Source organism: Arvicanthis niloticus, chromosome 2 (assembly GCF_011762505.2).
Source record: "Arvicanthis niloticus isolate mArvNil1 chromosome 2, mArvNil1.pat.X, whole genome shotgun sequence".
Taxonomy (NCBI): domain Eukaryota; kingdom Metazoa; phylum Chordata; class Mammalia; order Rodentia; family Muridae; genus Arvicanthis; species Arvicanthis niloticus.
The window spans coordinates 85,060,364-85,072,692 of record NC_047659.1 but is presented as its reverse complement, the minus strand read 5'-3'; the positions used below and the strand labels follow the sequence as shown (position 1 = coordinate 85,072,692).

At 40.3% G+C, this 12,329-nt stretch overlaps 1 protein-coding gene across 4 annotated transcripts in view; it reads right to left on the bottom strand.

Annotated features, from left to right (window-relative positions):
- Fmn1 (formin 1) overlaps positions 1-12,329 on the bottom strand; it is a 381,486-nt gene that overhangs the window by 173,571 nt on the left and 195,586 nt on the right. For all 4 annotated transcript variants that reach the window (XM_076929458.1, XM_076929459.1, XM_034494159.2 and 1 more), the window contains 2 exons: positions 7,468-8,261; positions 3,921-4,071 (listed from right to left, as the gene is read on the bottom strand). In XM_076929458.1, the coding sequence (XP_076785573.1) occupies positions 3,921-4,071; positions 7,468-8,261 (945 nt within the window). The remainder of the gene's footprint in view (positions 1-3,920; positions 4,072-7,467; positions 8,262-12,329) is intronic.

Sequence of the window (12,329 nt, the reverse complement as noted above, 5' to 3'; positions counted from 1 at the left end):
ACAGATCTCAGCTGAGTGCAGCAGACTCAACAATCAAGTCCACCCTTTCTGATGTACACAAGGACCACACCAGTTCTACTTAAAAAAAAAAAAAAAAAGGATTCGGACATTTCCATCTTGATGTTGGCTGAGCCCCCCCTCCCAAGATTCAGAAAGCCGGATATTTCAATTTGCAACACACATGCTTCTCTCTCCAGATCAGGTATTATAAAAAGACCTGCTTAGCAAGTGTTCTTCTGGTCTTCTCATATGGAGATCATCTCATGATCACACTGAAAGATTTGGCCCCCAAAGCTGAATGTCCTCTTAAAAGTCACTTTCATCTTCTCTTCAGGAGAAAAGAAAACAAACATCTGATTCTAGAGGAGACCAAGGGATCCATCCTGATGTTTGAAATCTGGCCACGGGCATGGAGGCTGTGCAGGCTCAAAGGGGCGGGTTTGCAGTCTTCTGGCATTGATTTAACTTTTTTTTTTTTAAACTTTCTTTACAACTTAAAAATGTCAACTTAAAGTAGGCTACAAAGTTCACTGAAAACTCCAACACTATCCCTCTTGTTAAGCCTACCAGACCCAGAATTTTTGGCTCCATTCTAATTGAACCCTCAAACATAACACACATACATATATAGATTCTATGAGGTGATGGAACCTTCCCAAGGAGAACACTGGAAGAGTTCAAAGGAAGCACATTCTCCTTCAGACAGAGCAACAAAACAAATAATCAAGGACTAATTGCCTTAATTAAAATCAACTGTTGAATAGGCACACAATTAGGAGATAAGAAACTCAAATGAATGACCAATTGTTAACATATTTGAAAACAAATGTTCCTTACCAAAACAGAAATAATTCATTTTAGGAGGAAACAACATGTTACCAAAACAGCCAGAGAGAAACAAAGAGAGCAATACAATTGAAGAAGAAATGGAGAACACAGAAAGAATTTAATATGTTATTGCATAAGACAATACTTGAGAGTTTCTGTTAGAGAAACCTTGCTGACAGAAGTAAACTAAGACTCTTTGGAAAGTCAGGGTTTTTCTTTTGCCTTTTTAACAATGACCAATGGTACCTAGAAAGCCAATCTCGCCACAGCGCATGCACACTCACATACATACCACCGCAAGAACCTAATTTTTCTGGAATACATTTATGGTTTGTCAGTGACTCTTGCCCAGTACTGCTCTTACCGAAGAACTCCAGTTGCTTCATGTAGTATGTACTTTTAAAAGAGTCACTCTGTGGAGCAATGGTTAAGAGCACTTGCTGCTCTTCCAGAGAACTTGAGTTTGATTCCTAGCATTCCTGTTAGATAGCCCACAACGGCTGTAAGTCCAGCTCCAGGAGATCCAGGGTCCTCCTCTAGCCTCCACAGTTATGGACATTTACACACACGAATACATGCGCATGCACATAATTAAACGTTAAAAGACAGTAATGATTAAATACTATATCTAATTATTGAGAGCACATTTTTCTCATGATAAAATACTTCTTCTAGTGTACTTGAAGGATGAAAATTGTTCATCATGGTTTTAGGCAGGTCCATGAGAAAACTTAATTTGGATCACAAAACTACAATCAGGAATTGTAGGTCACAGCTTATTCCATGGATTCCAGATGTCTGTATGGGCATAGGGAGTACGAACTGGCACATGAAACCCACCACATAACTTAAGAATGAATACTGATGATAGCAACACCCTATGCTATACACTTGTACCTTTCTCAGATCCCCATAGATTTGACAGCACCCTAGTTAAGTATATTTGTTATTGATCATCATGTTTTATAAGAAAGAGAAAAAATGAGAAGGAAACAACTACTTCAAGTTCACATAGCCAGTGGCAACCAGCCCAGCGCTCACTGTCCTTAGCACCACGCTGCTGTTAACAAAACATGAATGCAAAGGAATTGTAGCAATGGCAGTGACCATAGCAATCATGAGACTGATTGGATACTATGGACTATATACAATATGAACTCATTTCATTATTTCAGAAGGGCATGATGTGTGGTTGATATATTAGTCAGCTTTCACACACAATAACAAGATATCCGAGGCAAATAACTAAGACAGAGAAAAGGGTTATTTTTACCCATTACTCTGTATGTTCTATGTCAAAATCTATTGTCTCTTTTGTGCCAGGCCTTTGGCAAAGGCAGTGTATCATGGCAGGAGAATATGGCAGACCCAACTGCTCTTTGTATCTCATGAGCTGGTATTGAAAAGAGACTAGAGTCCCACAATCCTCTGAGGGCATATTCTCCAATGATCCAAGGGCCTTCTACTGGGACCTCATATCTTATAGAGTCCAGTAGCAGCACCCTGAGACCTAGAGTTTTTCTGGATGGGCCTTTGGGATATTCACTAAACCACAACAGATATTATTTCATGCTACAGCTAAAGGATTAGGAGAAAGCAAGGGCTGGTACTTTTCCTTGGGTCCTACACTGAGTTGTGATTGGTCCTCACATCTGCCTGATTATTTGAGGACCAATCACAATTGATGGTAAAGTTCTTCTACAGCTGACTAGTAGCTTTGGGGTTTTAAAATCCTCATGTGTTTACATAGAAGTTATCTTCCCAATGGAACCTGTCTTGAGAGCACCATTGAAAACTGCAGGCCCCACCCAAACCTTGCCTACGACATCCTCTCTCCTTGCTCTATTGTAGGATTGCAGAGCTTTGCTTGTATTAATGACTGCTAAGCTCCACAGGCCAATGACCATTTTAGGGTTAGTTTCTCCCCATCTCACGTATTGCTAATATTTACAAAGAGCTGTCCAATAGAACTTACTGTGTAACCATATTTAGTAGCTACTGAGGAAAAGTACCTAGTGTAGTTAAAAGACTGAACATTCCATTTTGCTTAATTGTTAGCATTTAAATGGCTACATGTTATCCCTAGTACAAAGCCCTGTATCATAGACTCTAATTCGGTCTATGAATTAAAAAAATGAATGAGATATACTTACATGTATGTGTACATGTTTATGTATATGTGAGTAAGTGCTTGTGTAACCTTGCACATGTGCATTTGGAGGCCAGAGGTTGAGTGTCTTCAATTACAGACTGTCTCACTAAATTTAGAGTTCTCAACACTGGCTGGTCAGCAAGCCCTAGGGACCCTCCTATCTGTTTTTTTCAATGCTGATACTACAGGCACTCAGTCTGCTACACCTGGCTTTAATCCTTATGTCCTTAGTGACAAGGCACTTTACCAACTGTGTGAGCAATCACCATAGGCCTATGAGACCACATTTTGGGGGGGTGGAACACAAACCACTTTCACTAACAGCAATTTGCACACACTTTTCAATAGAATTAATGACTCTGATTGTGCTGGCTAGTTTTATACCAACTTGACACAAGCTAGGGTCATTGGAGAGAAGGGTAATTCAATTAAGAAGATGCTTCTATAAGATCCAGCAGCAGGCAAGTGTATAGGGCATTTTCTTAATTGGTTATCCATGTAGGAGGGCACAGTCAATTGTGGGTGAGGCCATGCCAGGCCAGTGGTCCTCAGAAAGCAGGCTGAGCAAGCCAGCCGTGAGGAGCAAGTTGCAAGCAGTACTCCTCCATAGCCTCTGTATCAGCTCCTGCCCTGTTTGAGAGCCTGTCCTGACTTCCTTTAGTGATGGACTGTGATAAGGAAGCATATACATAATAAACACTTTCCTCCCCAAGTCTTTGTCACGGTGTTTCACCACAGCAGTAGTAACCCAAGCTAAGACAACAGGTCAGAATATTTAAAAATTCAGAATAGAAAGCCAAAGCAGCAATTCTAGATTTCTTAAACTAATTGGGTCCTTTTGTCATTCAAGACTCGGATCACTTTCTGGGGAGAAGGCACCAACTAGCAGGATGTAGTGGATTCCAACGTGTATTTGATTATAATAATGATTGTACAGTACCTTTTTGACTTTGTTCTTCTTCTCATAGGCCTCTGATAGGGGTTTTTTCTTCTGCTGAGTTGTGTCCTTGGAGAATAAATATTCAAATTCACTGGTGTCCTTAATATGAGGTTCTTCTAAGGAGTCCCATAAAGTTGGTGTGGCGTCTTGGCTTGAAAAAGAAAGCATCAAGTTAACTGTAGGAAACAAAGCAGGAAAGAGTATAATACAAGGAAATCTTTCTCTAGTTCACTTTTAAAAAAATACAAAACCCTGGTAAAGCTGGGATAGAAGCTTTTCATGTTACACATATTGGAAGTCAAAAACAGGATATTTTAACCCACATCTTCACGTAAACATCCAAAAAATATGATGGTCATTAGTTCAGTAAAAGAGCTCTGGAGAAGTCCCTTAGGACTAGAACTTTTGGAGGTGAGGTTTGGACCATGTAAACTGCTTCTCTCTCAACCATAGCATCCCTAGCAGGCAAAAATGGCATTACAGAGAGAGTGACGGGATAAGTAATTCCATACACGGGCAAGGTCATTCCTTCTAAAAGTGTATTATATTTTACTTATTCCTAGTGTGTATACGTATATGCATGTGTGTGTGAAGAATGGATATGCATGTTATGGCATGCATGTACAGGTCAGAGGACAATGTCAGTTCTGTCCTTCCACCACCAGGACCCATGGAATCAACTTTAAGTCACCAGGCTTGACTGCATACATCCTACTCTGTAAAGCCACCTCACAGGCCTAAAGTAAGTCTTCAAAAGATTGCAAGTGGAACAGTAAAGATGTGACTCTCTCTCTCTCTCTGAGGATTTTAAATGTAATCTTCAGGATGAAATCAGGTCATCTCAGGCCAGGGGCTTCAAACCATGACTGGTCAGCTGCCCACGTGAGGTACCCATTGACAGCATTCCACCAGAGATGACATTACCACACAAAACCATACAATTTCACCTTGCATTGGCACCCCAGGGTGATTCCAACTGAAGTATCCATGGGGAGTTTGTATTTTAGTCTCTAGAGAAAGTTCATTCTGTTATGAAGTAGAGAAATGAAGTATGTCAGAGCTACCTCTAAGAGTTGGGGTATACAGGCTTCTCTATACATGCCCTCATTTGGAATATGTTGTTTCTTTTCTTCAAATGGGTAAAATTGAAATGCTTTATCAAGTTACTATTAATGTCACAGGAAAAAAATTAAATTTCTTCTACATTGACTTTTCAAATATACAAGCACGGCATGGCCATGTCACCCAACAGTATATACCTTTGTTTCACTATATATTTTTGTTTCAATTAAAACTAAAATAAAGATGCCTTTATATAACATAAAGATATAGCCTCCTTTACATATAATAAACATATCTGTCATACTATTAAATGATTTGGTACCAAGTCATGATTTTCATGCTCAAAGCGGTTGTGCTGGGAGGTATAAAACTTTTTTTGAGGGAGCCTTGGTGACAGAGCCTGAGTGTGTTATGCTAGCAGGAGGAGACTACTGAGGTCTTACCACATCACAGAGGGGACAAGGCTGCCACATCCCTCCAGTCACTCCGTTCTCATGTCCTGTTCATTTACTTTTCATTTGATTTCAAAGTGAAACGCTAGGTTTACAATGTTTGAAGAACTAGCTTAACCAGGGTAACTAATGAAAGCGTGAGCATTTGACTGTTTTCCATTTTAAAAAGTGGGAAATCACAGGAGGAAAGAAAAAAAAAAATCAGTGAGTTCCTCCAAATCACATTTACCCTTCCTTTAACAGCAGATGAAGGGCCTGTCCTCCCAGAGCTCAGTTTTATGATGCTATGTCTGTGGTGCTCATGAAGTCTCTTGGAGGATGGAGTGAGGCATGCAAGTGAGAAACAGGTGTGAGACAGTCACATGTGGTGTGGGGACACGCTGGTCTAGGGCTCACAGGTGGGATCCATCACTGCAAGGCGACGGTGCAATAGCTTGGGAGTACAAATCAAGTACCAGGAATCAAATGTTCTGGGAAATCATCTCTTAGGAAATATCCAGTCTCAAAGGAGAGATGGGATATAGCACTTGAGTGTTAGTTGTGGGAACTATTTTAGGATCATCTCGTTTATAAAAAAAAATTTCATTTGGGAAATTATACTGCACTTTTATCAGAATTACATCAATATATCTAGAAATTTCCACATGTCAACTCTTGACCCTTATTTTTTGGCAAGAATACTGGAGACAGTATGAAATATAGCAGAGGTTGGTTCATCACATGCTTAGTCTGGTGGTATTTCCCCAGCTATTAGTTTCCGTGTTTTCATTTTCAACTTTTTGTAATTGTGAACTATATGTTATTTTGTTTCATTATCTTCCCTTCTCTAAGCAAAATTTTACATAAGCCTAAAAATCCTGAATTGGGGAATAATAACCTTAGAAATGTAGTTTTAAAATTAATGTTGTAATTATTATACATTTTTCGCAAACAAATAAATTTCAAAACTAGAAAGTGGCCAGAAATGAGGCAATATCTTTCTCATCGTCCTTTTGAGAGATTCAGAAATGAAGCAAGAAATTCAACTGTAACTTTTCTTGTACCGAAGTTTCCAAGTCAGCATGACTTTCCGCCTTATAGACCCAGCTCAATAACATATACAAATGAAAGTACTCTCCATGTCAGTTAGCTGGATGTGGGTATTTTCTCTGAAGGCCAATAAGGAATACAAATGTAAAAGAAATCTTATGAACCAGAGTTCAAAAGTGGGGTGGGTATAATTTAAGACTCTCTTCTGATCTAAACAATGAATAACTAAGCCAAGTCTTGGTATTTTCATGAATAATAGAAAGCATACATAACTGCTAAATACACAGATGCACCAAGAAGCCTCTAAGAAACTAATGAAGCGTACCTTTGAATATGTCTATAGGGACACTGCCAGGGAGAAGTAGCCAAGGGTGGGAAGATCAGCCCTGAATATGAGTACATCATGGACTCATAGCCCAGATGGTATATTCTGTTTTTCTCTTTCCTGGCCAAGAGATGAGCTACCCCACTATGCCACATCCTCATTGCCATGATAGACTGAAATCTGAGACCACAGGCCAAAATAAATTCTTCACATTTTTCTCAGGTACTCATCATAGTGATTGAAAAAAAAAAAAAATGACCAACACAAGACCACAAGGCCGATTATCAAAAATTAAGAAAGGATATAATAAAAAATACTATAGGAATCCTCAGTGAACCAACAATACAGACTCTGCTCCAGTTTCTTTATAATTGCTCAACTAATAATACAATGGTGTTAGAGAGGGCCCTAGTTCAGTTAGACCTGAACTCTTCTCTAGTCCATGAGATGGAACATTTACCTTGCAGAGGAATCTGATCCTGGACACATTCCTTGTCCTAGAGGACCTAGCAAAGACAATCTCCCCCAGATGCTCTAAGCTTGTGTATCCAACGCAGTCATCATATTATATTTGAGAATGGGTGCTACCTAATGTAAATACTGAACTGTCCATAATAAAGCATGACTTGGAAATAATCCTCTGAATTTGTAACTGATGGAGAGTCAAGGGAGAGCTTACCTCTTATCATTTATTTGTATTCTAGTCCAATACAAAGGCTTCATGGGACAGCTGGGCTCAATGGCTGGTTTACGAGGACACTGGCTGGAAGAAGAGCTGAGTCCAAAGGACAGTCCAGGAGGAGGTGGGGGTGCAAGTCCTGGTGGGGGAGGAGGAGGAGGAGGAGGAAGAGGAGGACCTCCACTGTTAGGAAGAGCCAGGACATTAGGAAGTGGTGGTGGAGGAGGAGGTGGGGGTGGTCCAGCACTTGGAGGCAAGGGAGGTGGAGGAGGAGGTGGCGGAGGTGGCAGTGGTGACCCAGCACTCACAGGTGATATGGGTGGTGCTGGTGGCAAAGGTCCAAGTCCAGGTGGGAGAGGCGGAGGGGGAGGGATGGGAGGCAGAGGGAGAGGTGGTGGTGTGGGAGGGGCTGGAGGGGATAACTTCTGCTGACTTGATGAAGAGATGCCTTCTCTTGTCTGGAGTGCGGCATGGAGGTCTTTGCTGTCTTTTGAGGGAGAGAGCTGGGTTAAGGAGATGTTCAGCTTCTTGGGTACTATCTGGCTGCTTCTGGTTGTTTTGCTTTCAGCATCACAGGGCTTGAGGAAGGTCTCTCTGTCTGTCTGGATGCATACGTTTCTGAAGACCTTTGGAGAGTAGTCATCATCCGTGGAAACACATACATCTCTCATCTCCTCACATCCTCCCTGGCGCTTTTCTAACTGCTGCTTGAGATTTTCAACGGTTTCTTCAAGTCTTGCTGTTACTAATGCATGCTCACCCCGGATGTGAAATGTCTTGAGTTCAAACTGAGCCTGTAGGGGAAGAAAAATTATTAGGAAAGTAAGACTTTAACAAAAACAAAGCCAAGTAGACATTCACTAGCACTTTGAATGTGTAAATGTCCCATTAACAAATGGCCCACATAATGCAGAAAAATGGAGACATTTGTTCAAGAATCCAAAAGGGTATAAACTTCCATTTCAGAAATTTCCAGAGAACAAACATCTAGGGGCCATTGGGTAATTTCATCCCATCTGAACTCGTAGGAGATTCCTGCCTTTGGGTTAATGTTTAGAGCAAATCTTCTACTTAAGAACTCCCATTCGATTTTAATATCAAATTCAGAAGAGATTAATTTAATAGAGGTTTGAACCGGCTTGAATATATATTTTATAGCTTTTGGTGTGGATTGAGAAAAATAAAAGCAGGGGTCAGGGAGGCAGTTCAGGACTCCTGCTGGTACGGAGCTGCTGTACTCTGCTCCAGAGTGTCCGCACCAGCTTTCCATAGCCCTGCTGCAGAAACAGGAGGCCTCGGGAAGAGCAATGGTATTTTTAATTGTCTGTCTGTTTTTTAAGTTTCTAGATGAGAGCTGACCAAGGTCACTGTTTGTGTCTGTTTCTTACTGCTGGCCTTCACCCAGATTATTAGCTCAACCAGATGACAGCAGTGGAATACTATCTATATTTCTGTACCCCAGCAGTGAGCACGGCATCGGAAAGATAGATAAAATCACACACATGCTCCCAGTCTCAAGAGCCTTGCTTAATGGCTAATCAAGAGTTTCTCTGGTATAACATCAGCCTACAAACATCTAGAATAGAAGCTATGTACAAGGATATTCATAACCCTTTAACATTAAATGTTAAAGAAATGTGTTTAACAATCTAGTCAGCAAGGTTAAATTAAAAGGGGGAGCTTTTCTGCTTTCGATGAGATACATTTTAACTGTTTAAAATAAAAAAAAAACTTGGTTCAAATTTTCCCAATATTGATTCTGACAAGCCAATTCCCAAATACTAGGAGAATATAGAGACTGAAGTTTTTAATTGATAATTGTCTCATTCTTAGACATGGTAGCTCCAGAGAAACTCTGAAGGAAGTGGAGAGATTAGGACAGTCTAATGTGCAGCACGGAGGATGGATTCATATTATTTGATCCAGGTCTAAACTTTACTGCTGTCTAGGTTCTGTGACCTTAGCCCAGCCTGTTTCTTCGATTACAAAGAAAGGATAACATTGAGCTATTTCTAGTTTTTGTTTTGTTTTGTTTATATTGCTTTGTTTTTTAATGATAAAATGAAATGCTTCATGTAAATCAGGAAACATGTGCTGGTGTTAATAACAAAAACAGTAAAATAAGAGGTTTGTAAATTCTTAATTATTTTTGAGACTTTCAAATACCACGTTAGTTGAATGGCACCATAACACCAGGAAAAGATGAAGCCATTAAATGAACAATATCTTACAAATGTATTCTACTACCAAGTGCCTGCAATGTCAAGCTTCATCCAATGGCATGGTTAGGGTTGTCTTTGCTTCACTAACATTCCAGATCCATCATTTCTCTCCCCACCTCTCCTACATCTTACTGTGATTTCTACTCTGTATCATTCACCAACATTTTATTTTAATGTTTGTGACTACTTTAGCTTTGTCACCACAGAATAACTTCATATTGGTGTTCCCCCACTAAACTCATTTTCAAGGCTAGTTCTTGTATTGCTTCCAGTTGTCAAGTATTGCTAAGTCAAGCAAGAGTTTAACCTCTTTTAGATATGAAGTAACTACAAAGAAACACATTCTCTGAAGAAATTCCCCTTTTTAAGATAATGAAGCAACATCTATAAGTAAAGTCCCACCTCTCAATCAAATCTGGGGATACATATTCTTAAATATTGTTTTGGAAGCTGAGCTTAATGCATAAGCTTGATGAAATAGGAGGAAGACAAATTAGGCTGGTTAATGTCCTTATATCATAGTTTCCCTGTAGAAAAAATGGAGATAATAGCAGGATCCACTTCCCAAGGCAGCCATGATAAGTACATGAATCCCCATTTGGAGATTTGGTTTGTTTGTTTGTTTTGAGACAGGGTTTCTCTGTAGCACTGATGGTATTGAACTTTGCCTCCTGAATGCTGGACTTAAAGATACGTGCCACCATTACCCATTACCCAGCAGACTCCCCATTTGTACAATAAGGGATTGATTTAGAATAAAGTACTGTGTACCTTTAATACCATGGCTGTTGCCTTTTGCTATACCAGACACAGCACAGGCCAATGACCACATCCGTGTCTTTTGAGCTCACTATACGTGACTCCTAAAGCAAAGTCCTATCTATCTGCCCCATTCTTCAAAAGCATCCTCTAAACCCCTCTAGCTGTCAGGTTTTTCCTCACCTACTTCTTTTCCTTCACATCAGAGTTTTTAGGGGTAAAAATCAAGGAGGGGAGGACATTAAATAGTCACCCAATGCTTGCTTTGTCTGCTTTCTCATCCATTTACTTGTGACCAAATTACAGTTGGCTTCTGTCCACTGTTCTGTGAGAACTCACGAGATTTAGCAAGCATTTTTCGGTGGATTTCCCCTGTCCTTTCTATTTGTGTTGATTGCAGCTGGTATCCTGCAATTGAACTTCCCTAGGATCATAATTCCACCCCACACTCCTCCTACCCAGTTTTTTTTTCCCTCCTACCTCCCTGTTCTCTCCAGGCAGCCCCAGAATCATTTCCCCTTCGTTCCTCAGATGTCAATCCATCAGGCATCTTTCTGCTATTTTTGTTCTTGCACTGTCCTCTCTCTGTAATGTTTTCTGTATCATATGACACATAAAATGCATTCAATGATGTGCTGGCCAATTTGGTAATTGCTACCTCAAGACTGTGACCCAACTATCTTTTAGATTAATATACCTGCACATTTACCCAGCCACCACAGACTCCACAAGTCTGAATCCGAGTCCATTCATGGCAAACTACAGTTTGTTTCTCCCTCTGAACTTCCTCTCATGTCATCTGCAATTGCCTGCGCACTATATGGGCTCCTTGTTTCTCTCAATTCCTGATTTTGTGCTTTGTTTGTATCTGTGCTACCTACACCTTTCTCTGCCAACACCCCCTCCAAACCCCCGCTTTTTTAAAATCAAGACAATGGTTAAAAATCTACCTGTTTTTATTTGCTTGTTACATGTTCTGTTTTAGGCAACATCAATTTAGCTAACTCTGATTCCAGGAAGACTTTTTTCTCATAAACAAATCTGTTTATGAGAAATTCCTTAAGACCCCTCCAACACTTAGTTATTACTTGCAGACCTGTATGGAAAAAATTAGCCCTGATCACTCCTCTGATAGCTTTTCTGCCTCCTTTGTGCACTTTGGGTTCTTGCCCCTTGCTGAGATGTGTCCTGGAATCCAGTCTTATATAACACTTTGCCTCTCCCAGGCCCATGTTCTTTCATAAAAATATTGTCTTCTCTGGACTCCTTTTCTTTGCAGCAAACACCCAAGGAAAGATTAGCAAGAGTGGATTAGCCACTGTAGACTCCACAAATAGGCTCTACAAAACTGTATTCACTGGCATGAGGGATGCCTAAATAAGAAGGCAAACGATGAATTCCCTGGAACTCAACACCAATATGCTGAGATGGTGAGTCCTACTGATCACTAAGATGTAATGCCTGCCTCTTACCCACAAACATACCCAGAACCATTGCCCATCACTACTCAATAATCTCTTGGTCTCGGTAGCTACTTATCCCATCCATCCATTTCATACCAGGTATTTGGTGTTTTCCCTTCTTTGTCTAGACTCATCTCTAGAGAGATTGATAAGTGTTTTTGTGAGTGGGGTTCAGAGCAGAACTTTGCTTGATAGTCATGCATTTACTCTTAAACAATCCCTCTCTGGGATCCTGGTTGTTTTTAATGAATCATCATGCCCAGGCCTACACAACACCATGCTACAAATAAAACCAAATGAATGAGATGTAATGCATCTATAACTTGGACAATCTCCTTTACTTGAACAGGGAACCCATAAGCGTCTGTTAATCCATTCCTAGCCTCTTCAAAAGTACAACCATCAACAAGAGCAATCC